We start from the raw sequence: 27670 nt of genomic DNA, 5'->3' as shown, positions 1-27670 counted from the left end.
TTTATTTTTGTGTATGGTGTTAGAAAGTGTTCTAGTTTCATTCTTTTACAAGTGGTTGACCATTTTCCCAGCACCACTTGTTAAAGAGATTGTCTTTTCTCCATTGTATATTTTTGCCTCCTTTGTCAAAGATAAGATGTCCATCGGTGCTTGGATTTATCTCTGGGCTTTCTATTTTGTTCCATTGATCTATATTTCTGTTTTTGTGCCAGTACCATACTGTCTTGATGACTGTGGCTTTGCAGTAGAGCCTGAAGTCAGGCAGGTTGATTCCTCCAGTTCCATTCTTCTTTCTCAAGATTGCTTTGGGTATTCAAGGTTTTTGTATTTCCATACAAATTGTAAAATTATTTCTTCTAGTTCTCTGAAAAATACTGTTGGTAGCTTGATAGCGACTGCATTGAATCTATAGATTGCTTTGGGTGGTATACTCATGTTCATTATATTGATTCTTTCAATCCATGAACGAGGTATATTTCTCAATCTATTAGTGTCCTCTTTGATTTCTTTCACCAATGTTTTATAGTTTTCTATATATAGGTCTTTTGTTTCTTTCAGTTCAGCTCAGTCGCTCAGTCGTGTCTGACTCTTTGCGACCCCCTGAATCGCAGCACACCAGGCCTCCCTGTTCATCACCATCTCCCGGAGTTCACTCAGACTCACGTTCATCGAGTCTGTGATACCATCCAGCCATCTCATCCTCTGTTGTCCCCTTCTCCTCCTGCCCCCAATCCCTCCCAGCATCAGAGTCTTTTCCAATGAGTCAACTCTTCGCATGAGGTGGCCAAAGTACTGGAGTTTCAGCTTTAGCATCATTCCTTCCAAAGAAATCCCAGGGTTGATCTCCTTCAGAATGGACTGGTTGGATCTCCTTGCAATCCAAGGGACTCTCAAGAGTCTTCTCCAACACTACAGTTCAAAAGCATCAATTCTTCGGCGCTCAGCCTTCTTCACAGTCCAATGCTCACATCCATACATGACCACAGGAAAAACCATAGCCTTGACTAGATGGATCTTAGTCGGCAAAGTAATGTCTCTGCTTTTGAATATACTATCTAGGCTGCTCATAACTTCCAAGGAGTAATCGTCTTTTAATTTCATGGCTGCAATCACCAACTGCAGTGATTTTGGAGCCCAAAAAAATAAAGTCTGACACTGTTTCTACTGTTTCCCCATCTATTTGCCATGAAGTGATGGGACCAGATGCCATGATCTTCATTTTCTGAATGTTGAGCTTTAAGCCAACTTTTTCACTCTCCTCTTTCACTTTCATCAAGAGGCTTTTAGTTCCTCTTCACTTTCTGCCATAAGGGTGGTGTCATCTGCAGATCTGAGGTTATTGATATTTCTCCTGGCAATCTTGATTCCAACTTGTGTTTCTTCCAGTCCAGCGTTTCTCATGATGTACTCTGCATATAAGTTAAATATGCAGGGTGACAATATACAGCCTTGACGTACTCCTTTTCCTATTTGGAACCAGTCTGTTGTTCCATGTCCAGTTCTAACTGTTGCTTCCTGACCTGCATACAGATTTCTCAAGAGGCAGGTTAGGTGGTCTGGTATTCCCATCTCTTTCAGAATTTTCCACAGTTTATTGTGATCCACACAGTCAAAGGCTTTGGCATAGTCAATAAAGCAGAAATAGATGTTTTTCTGGAACTCTCTTGCTTTTTCAATGATCCAGCGGATGTTGGCAATTTGATCTCTGGTTACTCTGCCTTTTCTAAAATCAGCTTGAACATCAGGGACTTTAGGTAGATATATTCCTAAGTATTTTATTCTTTTCATTGCAGTGGTGAATGGAATTGTTTCCTTAATTTCTCTTTCTATTTTCTCATTATTAGTGTATAGGAATGCAAGGGATTTTGGGGTGTTGATTTTATATTCTGCAACTTTACTATATTCATTGATTAGCTCTAGTAATTTTCTGGTGGAGTCTTTAAGGATTTTCTATGTAGAGGATCATGTCATCTGCAAACAGTGAGAGTTTTACTTCTTCTTTTCCAATTTGGATTCCTTTTAGTTTTCTGCTCTGATTGCTGTGGCCAAAACTTCCAGAACTATGTTGAATAGTAGTGGTGAGAGTGGGCACCCTTGTCTTGTTCCTGACTTTAGGGAAAATGCTGTCAATTTTTCACCATTGAGGATAATGTTTGCTGTGGGTTTGTCATATATAGCTTTTAATATGTTCAGATATGTTCCTTTTATTTCTGCTTTCTGGAGGGTTTTTATCATAAATGCATGTTGAATTTTGTTAAAGGCTTTCTCTGCATCTATTGATATAATCATATGGCTTTTATTTTTTAATTTGTTAATGTGGTGTATCATATTGACTCATTTTGCGGATATTGAAGAATATTTGCATCCCTGGGATAAAGCCCACTTGGTCGTGCTGTATGATCTTTTTAATGTGTTGTTTGATTCTGTTTACTAGAATTTTATTAATGATTTTTGCATCTATGTTCATCAGTGATATTGGCCTGTAGTTTTCTTTTTTGTGTGGCATCTTTGTCAGGTTTTGGTATTAGGGTGATGGTGGCCTCATAGAATGAGTTTGGAAGCTTACCTTCCTCTGCAATTTTCTGGAAGAGTTTGAGTAGGATAGGTATTAGCTCTTCTCTAAATTTTTGGTAGAATTCAGCTGTGAAGCTGTCTTGTCTTGGGCTTTTGTTTGCTGGAAGATTTCTGATTACAGTTTCAATTTCTGTGCTTGTGATGGGTCTGTTAAGATTTTCTATTTCTTCCTGGTTCATTTTTGGAAAGTTGTACTTTTCTAAGAATTTGTCCACTTCTTCCACGTTGTCCATCTTATTGGCATATAGTTGCTGATAGTAGTCGCTTATGATCCTTTGTATTTCTGTGTTGTCTGTTGTGATCTCTCCATTTTCATTTCTAATTTTATTGATTTGATTTTTCTCCTTTTGTTTCTTGATGAGTCTGCCTAATGGTTTGTCAGTTTTATTTATCTTCTCAAAGAACCAGCTTTTGGCTTTGTTGATTTTTGCTATGGTCTATTTTGTTTCTTTTACATTTATTTCTGTCGTAATTTTTAAGATTTCTTTCCTTCTACTAACCCTGGGGTTCTCCATTTCTTCCTTTTCTAGTTGTTTTAGGTGTAGAGTTAGGTTATTTGACTTTTTTATTGTTTCTTGAGGTAAGCCTGTATTTCTATGAACCTTCCCCTAGCACTGCTTTTACAGTGTCCCACAGGTTTTGGGTTGTTGTGTTTTCATTTTCATTCATTTCTATGCATATTTTGATTTCTTTTTTGATTTCTTCTGTGATTTGTTGGTTATTCAGCAGCATGTTGTTCAGCCTCCATATGTTGGAATTTTTAATAGTTTTTCTCCTGTAATTGAGACCTAATCTTACTGCATTGTTGTCAGAAAAGATGCTTGGAATGATTTCAATTTTTTTGAATTTACCAAGGCTAGATTTATGGCCCAGGATGTGATCTATCCTGGAGAAGGTTCTGTGAGCACATGAGAAAAAGGTGGAATTCATTGTTTTGGGGTGAAATGTCCTATAGATATCAATTAGGTCTAACTGGTCTATTGTATCATTTAAAGTCTGTGTTTCCTTGTTAATTTTCTGTTTAGTTGATCTGTCCATAGGTGTGAGTGGGGTATTAAAGTCTCCCACTATTATTGTGTTATTGTTAACTTCCCCTTTCATACTTGTTAGCATTTGTCTTACATATTGTAGTGCTCCTATGTTGGGTGCATATATATTTAAAGTTGTTATATCTTCTTCTTGGATTGATCCTTTGATCATTATGTAGTGTCCTTCTTTGTCTCTTTTCACAGCCTTTGTTTTAAAGTTTATTTTATCTGATATAAGTATTGCTACTCCTGCTTTCTGTTGGTCTCTGTTTGCATGGAATATCTTTTTCCAGCCCTTCACTTTCAGTCTGTATGTGTCCTTTGTTTCGAGGTGGGTCTCTTGTAGACAACATATATAGGGGTCTTGTTTCTGTATCCATTTAGCCAGTCTTTGTCTTTTGGTTGGGGCATTCAACCCATTTACATTTAAAGTAATTATTGATAAGTATGATCCCATTGCCATTTACTGTATTGTTTTGGGTTTGAGTTTATACACCCTTTCTGTGTTTCCTGTCTAGAGAAGATCCTTTAGCATTTGTTGGAGAGCTGGTTTGGTGGTGCCGAATTCTCTTAGCTTTTGCTTGTCTGTAAAGCTTTTGATTTCTCCTTCATATTTGAATGAGATCCTTGCTGGGTACAGTAATCTGGGCTGTAGGTTATTTTCTTTCATCACTTTAAGTATGTCCTGCCATTCCCTCCTGGCCTGAAGAGTTTCTATTGAAAGATCAGCTCTTATCCTTATGGGAATCCCCTTGTGCCTTATTTATTGTTTTTTCCCTTGCTGCTTTTAATATTTGTTCTTTGTGTTTGATCTTTATTAATTTGATTAATATGTGTCTTGGGTTGTTTCGCCTTGGGTTTATCCTGTTTGGGACTCTCTGGGTTTTTTGGACTTGGGTGGTTATTTCTTTCCCCATTTTAGGGAAGTTTTCAACTATTATCTCCTCAAGTATTTTCTCATGGTCTTTCGTTTTGTCGTCTTCTTCTGGGACTTCTATGATTCGAATGTTGGGGCATTTAACATTGTCCCAGAGATCACTGAGATTGTCCTCATTTCTTTTAATTCGTTTTTCTTTTTTCCTCTCTGTTTCATTTATTTCTACCATTCTATCTTCTACCTCACTTATCCTATCTTATGCCTCTGTTATTCTACTGTTGGTTCCCTCCAGAGTGTTTTTGATCTCATTTATTGCATTATTCATTATATACTGACTCTTTTTTATTTCTTCTAGGTCCTTGCTAAACCTTTCTTGCATCTTCTCAATCCTTGTCTCCAGGCTAATTATCTGTAACTCCATTTTGTTTTCAAGATTTTGGATAATTTTCACTATCATTATTTGGAATTCTTTATCAGGTAGATTCCCTATCTCTTCCTCTTTTGTTTGGTTTGGTGGGCATTTATCCTGTTCCTTTACCTGTTGGGTAGTTCTCTGCCTTTTCATCTTGTTTATATTGCTGTGTTTGGGGTGGCCTTTCCATATTCTGGCAGTTTGTGGAGTTCTCTTTATTGTGGAGTTTCCTCACTGTGGGTGGGGTTGGATGGGTGGTTTGTCAAGGTTTCCTGGTTAGGGAAGCTTGTGTTGGTGTTCTGGTGGGTGGAGCTGGATTTCCTCTCTCTGGAGTTCAATGAAGTGTCCAGTAATGAGTTATGAGATGTCAGTTGGTTTGGTGTGACTTTGGGCTGCCTATATATTGAAGCTCTGGGGTATGTTCCTGTGTTACTGGAGAATTTGCATGGTATGTCTTGCTCTGGAACTTGTTGGCCCTTGGGTGGTGCTTGGTTTCAGTGTAGGTATGGAGGCATTTGATGAGCTCCTATCAATAAATGTTCCCTGGAGTCAGGAGTTCTCTGGTGTTCTCAGGATTTGGACTTTAACTTCCTGCCTCTGATTTTCAGTCTTATTCTACAGTAGCCTCAAGACTTCTCCATCTATACAGCACTGATGATAAAACATCTGGGTTAAAGATTAAAAGTTTCTCCACAGTGAGGGACACCCAGAGAGTTTCACGGAGTTACATGGAGAAGAGAAGAGAAGAAGGAAGAGGGACATAGAGGTGACCAGGAGGAGAGGAGGGGGAATCAAAAGAGGCGAGAGCAAGCTAGCCAGTAATCACTTCCTTATGTGCTCTCCACAGTCTGCATACAGAGAAGAGGGAGGAAGGAAACAGAGGTGGCCAGGAGGATAAAGGGGCGAATCAAAAGGAGAGAGACAGATATAGTCAGTAATCAGTTCCCTAAGTGTTCTCCACTGTCTGGAACACATAAAGAGATTCACAGAGTTGGGTAGAGAAGAGAAGGGGCGGGGCAGGAGATAGAGGAGACATAGTGGAAAAAAAGGAGAGTCCAGAGGGGGAGAGAGCAGTCAAGCCAGCAATCTTGCTCACAGGTAAAAATGGGTACTGAAGATTGGGTTCTTAAAGGTACAAAATTGATAACAAATACCAAAAAGCAAAGATTAAAAATCTAGAGTAGAGGTTGGATTCTCAAAAATACAATATTAAAGAAAAAAACAAAGTCACAAAAATTATAAAATGTATATGTATGAAGTTTGCTTTTAAAAATAGGGTCTTTTTTTTAAGTAATAGAGGTTATAAAAATGAAAATTAAAGGAGTAATAGAGGACTTAAAATTTTAAAAATTTTTTTACAAATTTAAAAAATGATAACAGTAAAAATATATCTAGGACTTTCTCTAGTGTTGTTATGGACAGTTTGGGGTCAGTTCATTTTCAGATAGTTCCTTGATCTGCCTTATACTTCTCAAGATCTATAGGCCCCTTCCTATGTAGTCGGTGCTAACTACAGGGTTTTAATCTATTGCACTTCCAAGACGGTTCCCTCTGTTTTAGCTTCTTCTGTTTGCTGGTCTCTTCAGTGTCTAATTTCTGCCCTGACACAAGGGGGCGGTGGTGACACTTTTTTAGGCTACTTGTTCCGTCGTGCTGTGGGGAATGGGGAACACTGCAAACAAACAACACTGGCGTGTGCTTGCAGTGTCTCAGCCACTATGGGTTTGCCCCTGCTCACAGCCTGTGTGCTTTCCCTGTCTGCACTGCTTAGGCTCTAGGTTTCTCTGCCAGGAACTGTCTGAGGCTGGCCCTGGGCTGTATGCACTTGCCAGGTCTAAGCCGCTCAGGTACTCAGGTACTCCACAAAGATGCAGACTCGGTTGGGCCTGCGTTTTGTGTCCTTCCCAGGTCTGAGCAGCTCAGGTGACCAGGAGCTTGGCGAGCACAGTCGCTGTGACTTATCGCCTCCCCTGTCCCTGCTGCCTGGTTTTCTGGGTATATAACCGGCACGCCTTCTCAGGTGTGCCATGTGTCTCTTCTGGGGAGCTGATCTCTGGCTGCGACCCTCCCAGTGGATGTCGACAGTCCAGAATCCCAAGAAGTCTTGGTTAGCAATGAAGCTTGGCAGATGATGCCTCTCTGGGGACGCGATTGCCCCCTTCTGGCTCTGGCTGCCCTCACCTGCCTGTCTCCAGTGGGGCATGGGCTAGCTAGCTCTGCTCAGTCCTTCGTTCTGTGAGTGGGCCTGGCAGTGTCGTAGGTTAGGGCTTTTCATGGGATAGCTATCCCAGTCTGGTTTGCTATCTCAAGTTAGTTCCCTCAGATTGCCCTCGGGGCATTCAGGCCCAGTCCTTGCTCTAAGCAATGCAGCCTGTGCCTCCCTGCCCAGCCCCCACTTGCTAGTGGCAGATGCTGGTGTCTGCGCTGCTTCTCCGCTGGGAGTTACCGCTGGGAACGTAATCTGTGGGGTTTAATTATTTATTTATTTCTCCTCCTGGTTATGTTGCCCTCTGAGGTTCCAAGGCTCGCCACAGACTCACCAGTGAGAGTGTTTCCTGGTGTTTGGAAACCTCTCTTTTTTAAGACTCCCTTCTTGGGATGCATCTCTGTCCCTACGTCTTTTGTCTCTCTTTTTATCTTTTATATTTTTTCCTACCTCCTTTCGAAGACAGTGGGCTGCTTTTCTGGGTGCCTGATGTCCTCTGCCAGCATTCAGAAGTTGTTTTGCAGAATTTACTCAGCGTTCAAATGTTCTTTTGATGAATTTGTGGGGGAGAAAGTGGTCTCCCCATCCTATTCCTCCGCCATCTTAGGACTGCTCCTCAAAATATCTTTAGTGTTTCTGAAAGAGGAAGCCAGTGTTTAGTAATTAATGTCTCAATATCTTATTTTATTTGGGAGTGACCTAGCTATTCAATAAACTTCCATCACTTAATAATTCAGCACAACTCTAGAATTTCAAGTTACCAGAATCTGGAGAGACTATTTTAGATAGACAGTTCTAAGCATAACTATTCTTAATAAAGTTTTTCTAAGAGCTCTTGCATTATTTGTATTTTCTTTCCTTTAAAGTTCCTTCACATCAAGTTACCTTCCTTGCTGACAAAGTTGCAATAGCTATAACAAGATTTTATTTAAATCTAGATGCAAAAACTATTATACTTAATGTTGATGACTCTAAAGACATGTCTATATTAATTAGGTCAAAAAACTTAAACATTAATATCAGGTATTAATTTAATATTGAATATTTCCCAGCTTATATAAATCTGAAATTAATTCTGGCCAGTTATCTTCTATATCTTTCAGAACTTATATAAATACTTGATTTTCTTTAATTCAATTAAGTAGAGCTCATTGACAACCTCAGAAATATTATCCAAACACGCATATTGAGACACACATATATCCAGACAGATACAACAAGGGATCTCATAGCTTCATTTTCTAAACTTAGTCATGAAACATGTATCATAATATACAGCTCACTACTTGTAAATAATAATTGGAATAAGTTAAATAATTTTTCCTATCCCCTTTCTCCCCCTGTTTCAAGAATTAGAGATGGTCAAGATAGAATAAATAATCCTTAGAACTCTGGGCTCAAGGAACAGGAAGAGAAAATCAGGTTTTCCTAGTAGGCCTTATTCTCTCAGGGTCAGAATTCTGAAGATACATATATATACCTTTTTTTCTTTCAAGCTAGCTTTCTCTACTAGTTGGGAATTAAACAGGAGTCAGTTAAACTTCAACAGGCATTGGCACAATTAAAGGTTGATCATTTTTGTAGATACCCCTTACTTTTTTTTTTTTTTTAATGATTGTGAAATATTGGTCAGCCAATGTAACAAGGGCATTTGTTTGTAACTCTGACCAATCTAGGTTATCCTTTGACTAGAGTAGTCAAATGCTTCTTTAAGCCTTCTGAAAAAGCAGAGTTAAGCAAGGGGCTGCTTTGGTGTTTAGAGAATGGTTCAGGTGTCAAGCTAGATTATTGCTTAAAAGTTTTTTTTTCAAACCTTTCATAATAATCTAGAACTGATCCATCTAATCTTTGCTTGCACTGGTGAATCTCTGGTCCTTTTTTTCTTTTTGGAAAAACCTGTGGGATAAGTTCAAGCAATTTCTGAGCTAATTCCTTGTATTCAGTGTGAGCCTGTGGTTCAAAATCCATTAAGGAATGTTTACATCCTGCTTTTTAAAATTCATTCCCTTGCTTTGCTTTCAGAAACTAACAGCTCTATTAATTGATATAGATCTGAAAACCCAGACTTATAAGTCCAGAAGTGTAACTCAAATTCCTTAGCAAATCCTAATGGATCCTAACTTGGATTGGAAATTCCTTAGCTAAGGCTCTAAAGTTCTGCTTAGGTCCTGGGTGTGTTATAAACACTAAGGATGGGTCATCTCTCCCTGTAATAGGTTCCTCCTTAAAGGGAGTTATAATCACTTCTGATTTTTTTTCTTCCTTTATTGGGGAAGAAAAAGCAACAGTAGGCAGACGACTTGGAAAAGAAAAAGATACAGCATCTGAATCAGGCAATTCAGATAGAAAAAGATATGTGGGAGGAGCAAAAGAAGAGACAGAGTTCTAGCAGCCTTTTTTAGTTTAGTAGCTTCTAAATACCAATCAAAGTAAGCATTCCACTCAGTTTGTTTGATTTGTGGCTGGCTTTTTCTGTGTGCACAAAAATAGCAATTTTTGAATATCAGAAGAACCCTGATTTGGACTTTTTTAGGTTGAGTTCTTCTTTAGTATAATTTGCTCAATTGAGTATAAGTTTGTATGTCCTTAACCCTAGCTTGGGTGTCAGTTAGAGGCTGGCTTTCTGATATCCCTTGTTTCTGTGTTGGAGAGGCTGTATTTCCCATTTTAAAGTTGAGTTTTTGAGATTAAAACGCACTAATGAAATTGTGTGCTAAGCCAGTGCACTGCTTGTGAACTTAACCCTCTAGGGTTAACCTTAGAGGCATTTCAACCCTCTCACATGTCTCAATTTCTCCCTTCTGTGATCTAAGACCACCATGGGTGCTCAAATCACTGAATGGCCAATTCCTATTTGTGACCCCGGATGAGAAAGTGTTTTAATGAATGGGTGGGGTTTCCCTATGGGACCACTGCATGGTATGAGGATTCTGCCTCCACCACTGTAAATTTCTCAGTTGCCTAAGAAAACAGTAAGCAGCTGGGAAAAGCCTTATCCCTTTCCTTCAGAGCAAAGCTCTCATGTAATATCCTCACTTTTATCCCAACAAATGCTATGATGGCAGCCAAATTGAGGAAAAGCATCAGATCAGTCTTATATCCAACTACTCATTACAGACCACTTAGTCTCACAAAACTGAGCAAAGCCTGGTATTATTCAACTAGCACCTTTCTCTACCCCCAGTATCTTTCTCTTGAGTGATTATTCCCTGGTATCTTTCAACCAAGCCTCCTCCAATATCTTTCAACTGAGTGGATATTTATCTGATATTTTCCAACCAACCCCTCCCCACACTGTCTTTCAACTATGAGAGGGTAGCCACCTCTCAAATCATGTAGATGAGAAAGTGAGGCTCAGGGACTGTGTGACTGCCCCAGGGCCACACAGCCAGAAAGTGGTCACACCTGGGGTTGTTCAGAGGCACCATGACTGGAACCCCCCTGTCCTTCCTGACTCACCACAGTGCTCCTTGTCACAGGCTGCCACACATCTCTGCAATGGACAGGAGCCCATTCTTGACATTTCTAGGACCCAGTGAAGGCCTCAGAGGAGGAAGATGGGAGTCATGTGCTGTGTTTAATCATTCAGTTGTGTCTGACTCTTTGTGACCCCATGGACTGTAGCCCACCAGGCTCCTCTGTCTATGGGGATTTTCCAGGAAAGAATACTACAGTAGGTAGCCTTTCCCTTCTCCAGGCTACCTTCCCAATCCAGGGAGTGAACCCAGGTCTCCTGCATTGCAGGTGGATTCTTTACCATCTGAGAATGAAATTAACTGTTTAGCTTTTAGTGGTTGACTTTGAATAGCAGGGGAGTTGACCTCCTCTTTGGAATAGAAGGCCAGGTGACAAGTTTTGCCATCTGCGTCATTTCATGGGCAGAAATGGTCTTTATCTGTTTCTGAGGTGCCCTGGTGAATCTAGGGCATTGGCTAGAGCCGTGGTTGTGTATGCTGTGTAGTGTCTGGACCAGTAGCACCATCATCACCTGAGAACTTATTAGAAATGAACCTTCATGAGTCCAACCACAGGCCGGCTGAGCTCCAGGATGCGGCTGCTGCTCTGTGTTTCAACAAGCCTTCAGAATGATTCTGATTCATGTTAAAGTTTGCTTGAAGAGTAATCCTTTAGGAAAGGGTGAAAACAGTTATATGGATTTTCACCCTTGAAGATGTTAGTGAAAGCACAGAACAGTTGTGATGTGCTCTTAAGAAGCTGCCTCTGAAGATGGGATCTGGGCATTAACTTTCCCCTCACCTTCCTGTTTCCTTAGCACTTCTGTCACCTAGAGCCAGACACTCTAGACTTTGCTTGGGTTAAGCCTAAAGGGAAATTTATCTTTTGTAAAATGAAAAAACGCAGGAAACAAATATAAAAAGATAGTTATTTCTTAAATATGGGTAATATGAATATGAATATTTCCTGTTATATTTTGCTACATCGATGAGATTTCTGAAAACTACAACATAAACTAAAACCAGACTTTTTCAGTGATAGAGTTTTATATCTGTTTCTAGTGATGTGAATGAATAAATACATACAAATAACATTGACATTAGTTGCTCAGTCATGTCTGACTCCTTGCAACCACATGGACTGTAGCCCACCAGGCTCCTCTGTCCATGGGATTTTCCAGGCAAGAATACTGGAGTAGGTAGCCATTTCCTTTTCCAGGGGATCTTCCCAACCCAGGGAACTAACCTGGGTCTCCTGCATTGCAGGCAGATTCTTTACCATCTAAGCTACTAAGGAAGACCCATGTATAAATAAGGGGATATACAATTTAAAAATGAGGTTAATTTTACTTCCTCCTCCTACACTTCATCACTTAGTAGGCCTATGATCTACCTTCCAGGTATGAAGACAACGGTTTAAATAAATATTTTGCCACCACAAAGACTATATACAAATAAGGGGATGTATAATTTAAAAATGAGGTTAGTAAATGATCTTTCTTGCTATAGAAATAGTCTCTGTGGTGGCAAAATATTTATTTAGACTGTTGTCTTCATACCTGGAAGGTAGAACATATAGGTCAACTGAATCCACTGAAGTGGAGGAGGAGGAGGTGAAATAGGATGTTACTAGCATGCATTAGTTGCTATTGGCTGCATTTAATCTGGTATTATGAGAAAGTGCTAAACTCAGGGAAGGATTAGCTTGTTTACAAGCAAGAAGTAAAAAGAATTTAAAAATCCAAAATTTGGATTTTGCAAGGTTGGAAAAGCTGATTGCATCTAGGCCCTAAAAATGAAAAGAAACCTGAGAGAAGTTTTCCAGAACAAACGTACATTATAACCCATCCATGTGAGATAGACCTACATAAGAGTATGGGCCTCCTACTCAACCTGGCTTGTTGTTGTTCAGTCTCTAAGTCATGTCTGACTCTTTGAGACCCCATGTATTGCAGCAGGCCAGGCTTCCCTGTCCTTCACTATCTCCTAGAGTTTGCTCAAACTCATGTCCATTGAGTTGATGATGCCATCCAACCATTTCATCCTCTGTCACCCACTTCACCTCCTGCCCTCAATCTTTCCCAGCATCAGGTTCTTTGCCAATGAATCGGCTCTTCGCATTAGGAGGCCAAAGTATTGGAGCTTCAGCATCAGTCCTTCCAATGAATATTCAGGACTGATTTCCTTTAGGATGGACTGGTTTGATCTCCTTCCAGTCCAAGGGACTCTCAGGAGTCTTTTCTAGTGCCATAATTCAAAAGCATCAATTCTTTGGTGCTCAGCTTTCTTTATGGTCCAACTCTCAAATCCATACACGACTACTGGAAAAACCATAGCTTGACTACATGGACCATTGTAGGCAAAATGATGTCTCTGTTTTTTAATAGCTGTCTATGTTTATCATAACTTTTTTCCAAGTAGCAAGTGTCTTTTAATTTCTTGGCTGCAGTCACCATCCACAGTGATTTTGGAACCCGTGAAAATAAAATCTGTCACTGTTTCCATTTTCCCCACATCTGTTTACCATGAAGTGATTGTTAGGTACTATTAATTGAGAGAGAAACAGGTATGAGGTAAAGAATAGCAATCAGGCTTGAAAATTAGTCCAGGAGAGAACTCTGAGTGTGGCAACTACTGTAGGGGAACAGCTCTTCCATGGCTTCCTGGCAAACATGTACGTATCCACACAGGTGAAGGTTGAAACTGCAGCACATCTAAGCCAAACACTCTGTGATCCTGCTGGAACATGAGAGGGTGGAGGCCACCTCCCACTTGTCTTCCCACCTGCCCCAGAAGAATGTCATGAGATAGCTTCTCATCACCTCCCAGATTCTGATCAAGTGTGCTCTCTGCACTGTCCCCTCAGAATAGAGCTGCAGAATATAAAACCACATAGCTATGATCTAGATTTGGCTCCCCAGTGATGAGGAACTGGACTGCCAATCTCAATTGCAGTCACCAGCCCCTTCCCTTTGGTGTCATCCTTTTCAGTGTGTGGGTAAGGACCCAGGGAGCTAGCACCTTTGGCTGCTTCTATTTTTGCTATCTATGGAATCAATAAATATGTCTCATGTATCTTCACCAGCTTCATCACCCAGGCCTTGCCTTTGTCTTTTATGTGTGAAACTAACTGGGAGCAAGTAGATCTGAAGGTTACTAAGGTTTTGAGGTCATTGTTTTGTGAAGACCAGAAATTCTGAGTATTCAAACTTTAATATAATTTTCAAGCTTGCATAATAGGAAGTGGGTGAAAAGTCATACAGCCTTCAGGGAGCACTAGTTTCCCAATACCCTATCTAGACCTGGTTAGAGAGGAGCATAGAGAAGGAGGACCCTCCAAGAGGGTCTTTGGAGAACACTGAGCAAAGGAACTACTTTCAGAGAGCAGAACCCGAGTCAGGAAGAGGAACTATCCAGTGCCTCTCCAGTAGAATTTCAAAGTTGATACTGATCAGCAACAGCTAGGAATCCCCTCTTTCCAGAACTTTCTGAAAAGAAATTTTACTGCAGTTGTTTTGTCCTTGCTCCACTATTATATATCACCATGTGATTGGTGGGGATGAGGGCTGAGCAGCACTCAATCTTTTCAGTCCATATGTCACTGGACCATCCAGTGGATTCTGGCAGAGACTGTGTAGCAGATCCTTAGTATCCCATATATATCCCCTCAGCCTTACCACTCACAGGCATACTGGGAAACTTCCAACTGCCAGCACCTGTGTTTCTTTGCATGAAAGCATTCTGTGACACCAGGAGTTGGCTTTGCATCTGCACAGTAGCCCAGGAAGCAAGGGGATCTATGACCCATGGGGGGAAAAAACCTTCAAACGATTACTGACAGGAGTTGGTGTACAAAGCCTCTTGTTTGCAAGCCTCTTGGATGGGCTATTTCACCCTCGCTCCCAGAGTTTCCCCAGTGGAATTAAGCTCCAGTCTCCATGGAGGTAACTGACCTGTCAGTACATCCTTTGGTTGCCTTTTTATCCCTGTCTCTCTTTCCTATTCTCTAACTTAATTTTAGCAAATATTCTTTATTTTACCAAATAAAACATTTGAAAAGTCTTATCTAAAAGTGTGTTTTCTGGGGAAACACAAACTAAGACAAAAGACCGAAGATATGTGATCCTCTTTGATGGTGCATGTTGTGGCTGGGACAAAGCTGCTGAGCCAGGGATTCCAGTTCCCACCCTGTCTGCATCTCCGTGGGGTCATGTGACTGAGTTATAGCTAATAGAACATAAATAGAAGTGATGTATAGCACTTCCAGACCTGGTTCATGGAAACCTCTTGTACCTCCCATACTTCCTTATTTTAGGTGTCAACACACAAGGCAGTCTTGGAAACTACATGTTGAAAATGGCAGAGCATCTCTTAGCCTGTATCTCTGATTGACTAACCAGAGCTATGAAGGTGGACCGCCCCCCCCCGCCCCCCACCCTGCACCCCTGACTCTCCAACAAAATAAGACCTCTGATTCCAACTGGGCTTTATACTAGCAGGAAGCCAACTTCCGTTATGTGAAACCATTGAGATTTGGAGTTTCATCTGTTATGTCAACTAGTACCAACCTAATCAATTCTGAAGTTGCCAGGGTTTAAACAAATGTGTTACCATTTCAAAACTGTTTTTATTATCAGAAAGGCCCTTGGAAAGAGGAAAGGGTGAAATAGGTTCAGAGATAAATGCCAGAGGCCACATGAGGAAGAGCATGGTCTTGGAAGCCGGCTGCCTAGCTTGAATACTGGCTCTGACATGTACTGTCTGTCTGACCTCAGGCAAGTTACTTAACCTCTTGGTGCTTCACTTTCTTCCTGTATGAAATGGAGATGATAATAGCAACTTATGAGGTTACTATAAATTAATATTTGAAAAACACTTAGCTTAGTGCCTGGCACACAGTTATGATAAATTTACAAATTCCTAATTTTTCAAAGGTCGTCATGAAGTCTTTAAATTGTTTCCTATGATACAATCTAACCTGCTCTGCTGCTATGATTATGTCAAAGCAACATTGATGGCTTTAGGATTATGGATGTCCTTCCTTTGCAATATGACTTGGTTACAATAAATAGGAATTTTCCAGAGTTTGCCCCACTCAGAGGTCACTGGGTATCTTGGGCTACTGGTTTTAGGCTATGTTAGCTTTAGGCAGATCATTAACCTTAAGAGAAATGCTCACCTCTTGACCCTATTTAGCTTTTGTCCACTGGCCTACAGAGAAGATTGCTCAATCTACTTTTGAGATAATCCTTTATGTGCATTTATTCACCTATTTGACAATTTTTTGAGCCTTACACCTTGAGACACTATTTTCCAACTTAGAGTTAGCATGTAAAACAAGAAAAATGTTAGACACTATTTCCTTTCAAAGGTATGAATAAATGAGGAGTTGGAACAGTTGTAAATGAGCACAATAACCTGTAAAATTCATTCATTCAGTTAACAATATGCTAGAATATTTTAAAAAATAAAAGATTAAAAATTAGTAGCTAATGTTGTCCTCATTTGTGCTTCTGTCATGTTGAAGTAGCCTGTATAAGAACCGTGCTCTTGTTGAGCACATCCAGATGTGGATAAAGACCCAGAAAACATCTATTTAAGAGCATTAGACATTAGAGGTGCCAAGTTTCTGGGAAAGGAGAGGGATAACCCAGAGATATACCCATTTGAATGCAGAGTTCCAAAGAAAAGCAAGGAGAGATAAAGCCTTCCTCAGTGATCAGTGCAAAGAAAGAGAGGGAAACAATAGAATGGGAAAGACTAGAGATCTCTTCAAGAAAATTAGAGATACCAAGGGAACATTTCATGCAAAGATGGGCTCAATAAGGGACAGAAATGGTATGGACCTAACAGAAGCAGAAGATATTAAGAAGAGGTAGCAAGAATACATAGAAGAACTGTACAAAAAAGATCTTCACAATCCATATAATGACAACGGTGTGATCACTCACACTCACCTAGAGCCAGACATCCTGGAATGTGAAGTCAAGTGGGCCTTAGAAAGCATCACCATGAAGAAAGCTAGTGGAGGTGATGGAATTCCAGTTGAGCTATTTCAAATCCTGAAAGAAGATGCTGTGAAAGTGCTGCACTCAATATGCCAGAAATTTTGGAAAACTCAGCAGTGGCCACAGGACTGGAAAAGGTCAGTTTTCATTCCAATTCCAAAGAAAGGCAATGCCAAAGAATGTTCAAATGACTGCACAATTCAGTCATCTCACAGGCTAGCAAAGTAATGTTCAAACTTCTCCAAGTGAAGCTTCAACAGTATATGAACTGAGAACTTCCAGGTGCTCAAGCTGGAATTAGAAAAGGCAGAGGAACCAGATATCAAATTGCCAACATCCATTGGATAATGCAAAAAGCAAGAGGATTCCATAAAAAACATCTACTTCTACTTTATTGACTATGCCAAAGCCTTTGACTGTGTGGATCACAACAAACTGTGAAAAATTTTTCGAGAGATGAGAATACCAAACTGCCTTATTTGTCTCCTGAGAAATCTGTATGCAAGTCTGCCGCGGCCAGCACAAGCAAGAGTCGCACCTGCACAGGGAGAGAACGGAGCGTCCCCGCTAAGAAAAATAAGAGAGAGACAAAAGATGGGGTTGAGAGGATCAGCCCCAAATGGCTGATACCTTGCTTTATTGTGCTGCAGTATACATAGGGTAAAGTACGTGACTTATGACATTCACAAGGTTGTTTTTAATCTCAAGATACAATCACTAGACCCTTACCATTGTATACAGAACACAATCAGATAATCTATCTTCTATGAAGTATACATAATAAGATAATCTATCTTCTATGAAATGTTGCCGAAACCAAACATCTTGGAGCCTTAAGGGCTATAAAAATTCTTGAGGGTGGCGGGACAGGGAGCTTAGGAACATGTCCTAGGGCCCGGCATACCTGCCAGGGAGCTCCCAAGACTTAACCCTTCACGGGTCGTCCCCCGCACAAGTCAATAAGCAACAGTTAGAACTGGACATAGAACAATGGGCTGGTTCCAAATTGTGAAAGGAGTACATCAAGGCTGTATATTGTCACCTTGCTTATTTGACTTATATGCAGATTATACCATGCAAAATGCCAGGATAGATGAAGCACAAGCTGGAATCAAGATAGCCAGGAGAAATATCAATAACCTTAGATATGCAGATGACACCACCCTTATGGTAGAAAGCAAAGAGGAACTGAAGAGCCTCTTGATGAAAGTGAAAGAGGAGAGTGAAAAAGCTGGCTTAAAACTCAACATTCAAAAAACTAGGATCATAGCATCCAGAATCATTGCAGATGGTGACTGCAGCCATGAAATTAAAAGACACTTGCTCCTTGGAAGAAAATCTACCACAGCATATTAAATCTACCTGGACAGCATATTAAAAAGAAGAGATATTATTTTGCTGACAAAGATCCGTCTAGTCAAAGCTATGGTTTTTCCAGTAGTCATATATGGATGTGAGAGTTGGACCATAAAGAAAGCTGAGTGCTGAAGAATTGATGCTTTTGAGCTATGGTGTTGGAGAAGACTCTTGAGAGTCCTTTGGACAGCAAGATGATCAAACCAGCCCATCCTAAAGGAAATCAGTCCTGAATATTCATTGGAAGGACTGATGATGAATCTGAAGCTCCAATAGTTTTGTCACTAATGGGAAGAACTGACTCATTGGAAAAGACCCTGATCCTGGAAAGATTGAAGGCAGGAGAAAGGAATGACAGAGGATGAGATGATTGGATGGCATCACGGACTCAATGGACATGAGTTTGAGCAAGCTCCGGGAGTTCGTGTGCTGCAGTCCTTGAGGTTCCAAAGAATCAAACAGGACTGAGCGACTGAACTGAGATGAACTGAACTGATACAATACCAAGCCTGGGATTGTGCATAAACAGCAAGGTAGATGAATCTTACAAATATAACCTTGAGTGAAAGAAGCCAGATGCAACATTGTACATATGGTATGATCCTACGTCTGTAAAGTTAAACAATCAGCAGAATTAGTCTGCGTTGCTACAAGTCAAGATAATGGATACACTTGTGGGAAGATTGGAAGAAGTAACCGAGGAGGGGCATCCCACCCTATTAACGTTCCTTTTCTTGTGTTATGCGCTTGTGCCCATTTGGTGATAATGCATCGTTTTATACTTGGGACATGTGAAGTTTCATGTATGTTTATTACATTCAAGAAAAATTTTTTAACTTCTCTCTAAATTCAGAAGACTTGCCCCAGGCAGAGTTCACAGACTTCCGGAGGAAGTCTTCCGTAGTCTGCACCTGCGCTTCACCAGATCTCAGCCTTCAGGACAGGGTTGCAGGAGACCATTTTATGGGAGTTGGGGATTGGAGAGCTTCTGGGAGGGACCTGGAGTGGGCATCCGAGACGCTTTGGAGGAAGAGTCTGAGGATCGCTGAAAATTGTGCTCAAAATGTTGTATATACGTGTGTACATGCCTTCCTAGAGGAGGGATCCACAGGTTTCACCTCGTCTACCGCCCCTCAGTCCCGAAAGGGAGGGCCACGCAAGAGCTGCTGTCTAGGTCTAGAAGTCAAGGAACCTGCATTCTAGTAACTAACCTGGGGCCCAGGCTGTCACTCTCACCTTGGGCCTGTGTCTCTCTCCAACGGGCTCCGGGGTTGCTGCGGCTTATATATCTGGCTGCGGCTCTAGCTGGCGAGCGGAGATCCAGCCTCGCAGCCCCTGGCGCTGGGCAGAGATGCAGCCGAGGCCCGGCTGGCGAGATGTCCGCGCAAGGGATGGGGGTGTGGCGAGGGCGATCCGCCGGAAGAGCGAACCCTTCCGAGGCGGCGGATCCGCCCCCTCGCGGGCAGGTAAAGCTAACTGAGGCCCCGGGAGCCGGATAGGTGTCGCGCGCCAACGAGGAGAATGAGGCTCGTCATCTGCTCCCTGCTGTGCGCGGGCGCCCTGGGTGAGTGCGCGCTGGAAGCTGGGTGAGGGCGGCCGCCTAGGATGGGGACCGGGTACCAGCAGAGGGTCAGCCACAGCGGGACGGTACACTGCCTGGGCTAGAGCGGCTTCGAAGCAGCCCAGAGTCTGGCTGGCTGCAAAGTGCCTTCCACCCCCGGAGGTGCATCAGTACACCCGACAGTCAGTCGCCCTTGAAGAAACGCTATAACCTAGGACAGGAGTTCACAAACTATGACCAGCCGGCCAAATTCCGCCAGCCGCCTATATACAGCAGACTGAGCTAAGAATGGGTTTTACATCTTCACATGGGTGGAAGAAAACAAAAAGAAAAATAGTATTGACACATGAGAATTAAATGAAATTCAAACGTCAGCATCCATAAATAACACTTCAGTGCAACAGGATAAGGCTCATTCAGTTAAGTACTATCTATGGCTGCTTTTGGGCTTCCCGGGTGGCTCAGTGGTAAAGAATTCTCCTGCCAATGCAGGATACGCAGGTTTGATTTCTGGGTGGGAAAGATTCCCCTGGAGGAGGAAATGGCAACCCACTCCAGAATTCTTGCGGGGAAAATCCCGTGGACAGAAGAACCTGGATACAGTCCATAGAGTCGCAGAGTCAGACCTGACTCAGTGACTAAACAATGACAACAACGACAATAGCTGCCTTCAGGCTTTAAGGCAGAGTTGATTAGTTGCCACAGAGACTGTATGGCTCACAAAGCTAGTCATTACCTCGGTAGACAATTCTGAAAAATGTTCCTGACCCCTTGCCTGAAGGCTGTTCATCCCATTTAGAGGGGAGGAAACAGGGTCAGAGGAGAGAACAGATTTTTTCCCCCAGGACTCACAGACTATTAATGAGGGGCTGAAGCACATGAGGTAATCTTGTCAAGTGTCTAACCAGAAGCATTGTATGCTCTGAACATACAATGCCTCCCATCCCTACCATACACTAGAGAGGTGGAGAAATATAGGAGACAAACACCCACCCTAGAATGAGATCCACCCGTCACTCAGTGCCATGTGACTCTGAGTGGTCCCTTGCCCTCTCTGAGCTAATTTACTTCTCAGTTAGGTAGAAATTACTTTTTCACAGCAAACACAGTTGCTGTGCACCTGACGTGAAGTCACGTGCCTAAGGGCAGAGCTCTAGGCACAGGTGAGTTATCACTGGAAAAAAAAATCCTGCACTTAAATGAAGGGGGCTCTTGGTTGGGTAACTGTAAGGAAGGTCACAGTACAAAGTCACTGAGCTCATGCAGGTGGAAGCCCTCCCAGGCTGAACGACTGGGTTCTGTCCAGCCCTGGTTCTGCCAGGTCTCAGGTTGTCCTAAGTCATTTCTGGGGCAGTGGATCTATCATGGGGGGAGGGGTAACCTGGGCTGGGCAGAAGAAGGCAGGAAATGCAAGGAGTGCTTTCTGGGCCTCCCGGGCCAAGTGCTGCCCTCTAGGGCCACAGAGGGAGCTCTGCAGGGGCTGAGGAGGGCTGCCGGGCTGCTGCTGCTGTGGTCCGACTATGGCCGCAGGGAATCTATAGAGCAGCCTCTTGGTCTCACCCCATTCTCCCTGAACAGTGCTTGTGTTTGTTCTCCCTCCATCCTTCTCCTGGCAGTGTCAGGCACTGACAGAGAGTTCACTCTCCCAGTCAGCTCTGTGTTTACTAAACAGAGGCAAGAGCTTGCCTCTCCTCTGTCCTCTGCCCACTCCACCCCAACATCTCGTCCCTCTTGGCGCTGCGCAAGGCTGGAATTGGGGACCAGCTTTCTTCAAAGCTCAGTGTTCTTTTCCAATAAAAATGCTTCAGGTGGCAGATGACAGGAATGAGACCAAACTAGTTTAAACTAAAATTGTCAGTGGAGAGGAGTTGGTGATTAGGACACCTTGAAAGAGCCAAGAACCAGGGGCTCAGAACAGCCTGTCCCTCCACCTTGGCTGCCACCTTTCTCGATCTTTTGCTCTTCTTGGGAAGAGATTTCTCCACACAGTGAGCATGGGCTACCAGATTGAAATAGTCGAGGTGGGCTCTGAGTACCCCTTCTTGAAACTGTCACATGATCTGATGGAGTTTTACTGATGGCTGGTCTAGTTTAGGCCATTTGACTCCATTGACCCTTAGCTTGCTTACATACACTCCCTTTCTTTTTAAAATAACTTTTACTTACATTTTATATAGTGCCTTTCTTTATGTACACATACAGTTCAATGAATTTCAACAACATGCCTACGCATACAACTACCACCACAATCAAAACACAGAACATTTCCGTCACTCTCAAACTGTCCACTATCCCTTCCTAGTCATTCCCATTTTTTTTCCCACTTTAGATAAGTTTTTCCTTTTCTAAGATTTCACATAAATGGAATTATACAGTACCTAGTCTTTTGTGTCTGGCTAATTTCATTCTGCATAATTGTTCAGGGACTCATCCACATTGTTGTTCACTCATTTTTACTGCTTGATAGTATTTCACGATGTCTTTACTATAGTTTGTTTTCCACTAGTTTCTTAGTGGATGTTTAGATTGTCTTCAGATTGGGAGTATTATGACTAAAGCTGCTTTGACTATTAGTATCCAAGTCTTTGGGTGGACATATGTTTTTATTTCTTTTGGGTGAATATTTAAGAGTAGCATTGCTGGGTCATAATGGTAAGTGTATGTTTAACTTGTTAAGAAAATGTCAGTTTTTTTTTTTGAGTAGTTGTACCACTTCACATTCCTACCAGCAATATGAGAATTTCAGTTGCTCTACATCCTGCTAACACTTGGTGTTGTCAGTATTTTCAAGTTAACCTTTCTAATAGATTTGTGTGGTAGCTTATAATGGTTTTAAATTGCATTTCCCTGAAGAGTAATAATGCTGAAGATTTTTTTGTATATCTTCTTTTATAAAGTATCTGTACAAATATTTCCCTATTTTTCAACTGGATTGTTTGACTTCTTGAGTTAAAAAGCCCTTTATATTCTCTAGATGCAAGTCCTTGGTCAGATAAAGTGTATTACTTACACTTTACTTACACATTACTCAGTCGTGTTCAACTCTTTGTGACTCCGTGGACTGTAGCCCACTAGGCTCCTCTGTCGTGGAATTCTCCAGGCAAGAATACTGGAGTGGGTAGCCATTCCCTTCTCCAGGGGATCTTCCCAACCCAGGGATCAAACCTGTGTCTTCCGCATGCAGGTAGATTCTTTACTGTCTGAGCCACAAGGGATAGATGTATTACAATTATTTAAGCCATATTTGTGGCTTAGCTTTCCATTTTCTAAATGATTTCTTCTGAAGAGCAAATGTCTTACATTTTGATCAGGTTCACCTACCTAATTTTTATTTTTTGTTATTATGTTTTGTGTTGTCTCTAAAAATATAACTGGCTAGCCCCACAAGTTGCAGTATTTTCCTCTTTGTTTTATTTTAGAAGTTTTATAGCTTCAGGTTTTGTATTTTGGTTTATGATGCATTTTTAGTTAATTTTTTGTGTGGTATAAAGAAAGAGTTTCAATTCATAGTTCTCATATGAATATCTGGTTTTTCCAGGACTTGTTTTTGAGAGCTTCTTTATTTTTTATTTTTTGAGAAGAATATCCTTTCGTCACTGAATTACCTTGGCAGCTTTGTTGAAAATCTACTGCCTCTATAATAGTAGTAGTGTTATAGAATAGTAGTAGTTTTAGTTGCTTAGTTCGGTCTGACTCTTTTCGATCCCATGGACTGTAGTCCAACAGGCTCCTCCTTCCATGGGATTCTCCAGGCAAGTATACTGGAGTGGATAGCTATTCCCTTCTCCAGAGCCTCTTCCTGACCCAGGGAATAAACCTGGGTCTCCTGCACTGCAGGCAGATTCTTTACCATTTGAGCTACAGGGAAGACCTACTGCCTCCATATGGGTCAATTTCTAGACTGTTCTGTTACATTAAGCTTTAGTCGCTCCTTATGACAAGATCATACTCCCTTGGTTGCTATAGCTTTATAGTAAGTCTGGAAATCAGATAGTATAAATCCTCTGGCTCTATTGTGCTACTTCAGTGCTGGTTTGGCCATCTAGGTATTTTGCATATCCAAACACAGGTTTGAATCAGGTTATCAATTTCTATAAAAAGCAAGATTAGGTTTGGTTTTTATTGGGATTGCATTTATACGTTATTTTGAGGAGAGTTGACATCTTAATATTGAGTTTTCTAATCCATGAACATTCTATATCTATTTATTTAGGTCTTTCATTTATCTTGGGAATATTTAGTAGTTTTCATGTACAGGTCTTATTCATAATTTGTTGAACTCATCTCTAGATATGTCATTGTAAGTAGTATTTTTTAAATTTCATTTTTGTAGTTTTTATCTTTTTAGCATTGTAGAGATCCAGTTGATTTTAGTATATTGACCTCAAATCTGATGATCTTCTTAAACTCATTTATTCCTTAAAGTTTTCTTTGTAGAGAAACGTGTTATCTATGAATACAGACAATTTTGTATCTTCTTTTCCAATCTGTGTACCTTTTGTTTCTCTCTTGAGCTTCGTTAAAATGATTAAGACCTCTATTACAATGTTAGAAGTGATGAGAATGTCTATCTTTGACTTGTTTCTGACCTGAAGGGGAAAGCATTCAGTCTTTCACCATTATGTATGACAGTGAGTGTGATTTTTTTGTATATGCTCTTTATCAGGTTAAGGACATTTCTTTCTACCCTTACTTTGGAATTTTGAATTGGCTAGTACCTTTTCTGTTCTGTTGAGATTATCATATGGATTTTTCTGTTTTATTCTGTAATATGGTGAACTATACTGATTAATTTTTGCACTTTAATTCAACTTTTCATTCCTGGGTAAGGGATAAATTGTGTGTGTGTGTGTGTGTGTGTGTGTGTGTGTGTGTGTGTGTATTCATGTACTCAAAAATTTTTTGGCTGGATTTGATTTATTAATATTTTTTGATTTGTTAATGTTTTGTAAATGATTTTTGTTATCTGTGTTCATGGGGGATATTTGGCTGTAGTTTACTTTGTCTTTAATGTCTTTGTTTGGACTTGGTATCAAGTTAATGTTGTCTTTAGAAAATGAATATTTTTTCTAAGAAATATTTTCTAGGTATATTACTTTCTCCTCTGCTTTACAAGATAGTTTGTGTAGCACTGGTGAGATTTCTGTTTTAAGTGTTTGGCAGAATTCATCAGTGTAACCACCTGGGTCTGGAACTTCCTTTAACATTCATTGTAGTGCAAGTTAGCTGAACCCTAATTCTCTCGACATTTGTTTACCTGGAAAAGTTTGGTTTTTCCTTCAATTCTTAAAGTTGTTTTCATTGGTCGTAGATTTCTAAGTTATTTCTAAGATTTCTAAGTGAGTTATTTTTCTTTCAGCACTCTAGTGATATCATCCCATTGTCTTTAAGTTGTATGGTTTCTGACAAAAAGTCTGAGATATTTATTGTCTGTTCCTCTGTACCTAATTTTGCCTCTTTCCTCTGGTTGCTTCAGAACTGTGAGTTTGTAGTTTTCATAATATTAGGAAATATTCTGACTGAATATTTCTTCCCATATTTTTTCCTGTCCCTTCCCTCCTTTTTTATCCTGGACTCCAGTTACACGTATGTTAGATCACTTGATAGTATATGATAAATCACTGAGGCTCAGATCTTTGGTCTTCGATCTTTTTTCTCTCTGCTTCATTTTGGATGGTTTCTAATAGTGTCTTCCAGATCATCTTTTTTCTTCTGTAGTATCTGTTAATCCCACCCAATGGAATTTTCATTTCAGATTTTCTATCTCTAGCTGTTCTTTTTGGCTCTTTACATCTTACATTTGTATCCTCATTATGCTCGTGTTTTTCTTTTCTGAGGGGGTCACTATTTATGAAAAATATTTCACATTTCCATGATCCTCTCCAGTCCGAAGTTCTTTTACACAATGCCATAAGCCTTGACTGGTCATCTGACTCTCCCATCCTGATCATCTGACTCTCCCATCCTGCAAATGGCCCCACAGATAGCCTCGTTTTAAACTGGCCTTTGAAGCTGTCTGTCATTTTGTCAGCCTTGGCCAGGTTCATCTGGACGGTCCTTGGTACTGATGTTACAGTTGCTGGTGGAGCATTTCCACGGCAAGTGCAGGTCCTCACACTTGCTGGCATCATTCTGCATGCTCAGGCTGCATGTGGTGACACACAACTAGTGTAAGAGCAGAGGGGAAGTGCCACATCCCCTGGCAGCACTGATATCCATGCTTAAAAAAAAAAAATCTCTGAGCATACTTTCAACATTTAAAATAGCTGTTTTAAAGTTATTTTCTGTTAATTTCCTCATCTCTTTCACTTGTGGGTCTGATTCTATTGGCTGATTTTCCTCCTGGTTATGGTTTACATTTTCCTGCACCTTCACATGTGTATTAATTTTATTGGTTGCTACACACGGTGAATTTTACCTTACTGAGTACTGGATTTGTTTTTAATTTAAGGGGTATCAACCTTTTTTTCTGGCAGGCACTCATAATGTCTTCAGATCAGCTTAATGTTGAAGATTAGTTTTCAAGATGTTTAGGCTGTGTCTAGATTACTTTTCTTTCCAGATCTAGTTTAGCTTACTTCTGGAATCTTTCAAAAATGCACTATTTACTCAATAAGATTTTCTCCACTCTGAATGGTGTGAACTCAGATGATTCTTAACCCCATTTGAACTCTGTGAACTGCTTGGTTTAAGGTCTCCATTAAATTTTTTTTCCCCTAGCAGTTGTCCTTGCCTGGCCTCCACAATGATCAGATTGATAATTAGCCAGAATCTCCAGGGTGTGAAAATTCGGGATCTCTATTTCTCTGTCTTTCTCCTCTCTTTTTGCACTCCCTGCTCTTTGGTACCCTATGCTGCACATTCTTAATCGCCTCTGCCTTGCCAAGCTACGATCTCTATCTCCTCTGCTTAGAATGACCATCAGACTGTTTGCTCCTTTCTGCCCTGCCGTCTGGACATTTTGTCCAGGAAGAAAGCTAGAGTGATTTCAAGGCTTACCTTATTTGTTTCCCTTCTCTCGAGGATCATAATCGTGAACTTCCTGTTGCCCGGTGTTTTAAAACATTTTTTTAATATGTTTTTTCCCAGGCTTTTTGTTTGTTTGCTTGTTTTTTTCAGTTGTTTAAAGTCCTAAGGTAGGTTCCATATCAGTTATCTGTCATAGATGGAAACAGAAATCTATCTGGTTTAATTTTTTTGTTTTGTGTTTTGTTTGTTTCGCTTAGTTCCCTGTTTTAGTACCATGTTTTTGTCAAGGTTTTAGCTTTTCCCTAACTATGCAAATATCATTCACCCTATTTTATATTCACACTGAATGAACCATGGCTATCATTGGGGAGAGGGAAGGAGTGAGGGGTAATATAGAAGTAAGAGAGGGAAAAAAATGGTTATTATAGGATTGTACGAAATCAACTTTGTGATACTTTGGAAAATTGTGAAGCACTGAATCTTTCATTCAGGAAAAAAATAATTTAAAAACATCAGTAGCGCAAAAGCTGCAGCTTTAATCATTTGAACATAAGCAAAAGTGATGGAAAATACAGACCTTCCGAAGTTTTCACAGTAAGTGTATACTTTTAAAAAAGAAAAAAACTGCAATTGTATACAGTAGCTCTTTGTGTAACTTAATCTACTTACAAAGCTATTTTCACTTATAGAGTTGTATTGTATCCATGGTTACCAGTCATTTCCAAGAGCAGAATGTTTTAAGAATATGCACTGGCAAGCAGAGTAAACATGCTTTGAAAGGCTCAAAATGCAAAATGCAACATGAGTTATTACTCTGTACACGTCTGTTCTGCATAAGGGCACATGGCCCAACAGCTCCACTCTGTCACTGGCTCTCCTACCCTGGGTGGCTGCTGCCAAATGGGCCTGTTCAAATAAAGCTGAAGCACTCCGTTTGTCACTTCCTGTCTTTGATATGGATTTCTCGGAGTGAAATTTGATATCTCTTGCCCCATTTATTTATTTTTTTTTTTTTTTGACAAGAATCTTCTTTATTACTTTTATGTACAGAAAACTCAACAGTGCACACTCAGCCCAGCTTGGTGGCCAGCTCTTTGGCCTTCGCCTTTTCCAGCTTGGCGATATTTCCTACTTATAGGCAGTTAAAGAGCAATACAGGTTTTGGAGTCAAACAGACCAGGGATTTCAAGGATTAGCTTCATTTCTAGTCTCTGATAGGTTGTT

At 40.7% G+C, this 27670-nt stretch overlaps 1 protein-coding gene and 1 long non-coding RNA gene across 3 annotated transcripts in view; one reads left to right on the top strand and one right to left on the bottom strand.

The window, feature by feature from the left end:
* On the bottom strand, nucleotides 1-27488 carry LOC132657428 (uncharacterized). The gene is made up of 3 exons (XR_009595605.1): nucleotides 22588-27488; nucleotides 19153-19987; nucleotides 1-7733 (listed from the first exon to the last, which is right to left on the bottom strand). It is a non-coding gene; the product is annotated as an uncharacterized LOC132657428 (long non-coding RNA).
* Nucleotides 19412-27670, top strand: part of LOC101117129 (inhibitor of carbonic anhydrase-like) — a 45505-nt gene continuing 37246 nt past the window's right edge. For both annotated transcript variants that reach the window (XM_004003331.5, XM_012103227.4), the window contains exon 1: nucleotides 19412-19480. In XM_004003331.5, coding sequence (XP_004003380.2) covers nucleotides 19438-19480 — 43 coding nt within the window. In that variant the 5' untranslated portion in view covers nucleotides 19412-19437. The remainder of the gene's footprint in view (nucleotides 19481-27670) is intronic.

This window comes from Ovis aries, chromosome 1 (genome assembly GCF_016772045.2).
Source record: "Ovis aries strain OAR_USU_Benz2616 breed Rambouillet chromosome 1, ARS-UI_Ramb_v3.0, whole genome shotgun sequence".
NCBI lineage: Eukaryota > Metazoa > Chordata > Mammalia > Artiodactyla > Bovidae > Ovis > Ovis aries.
The sequence above is the reverse complement of the archived record's forward strand: the minus strand, read 5'-3'. Positions and strand labels throughout refer to the sequence as shown.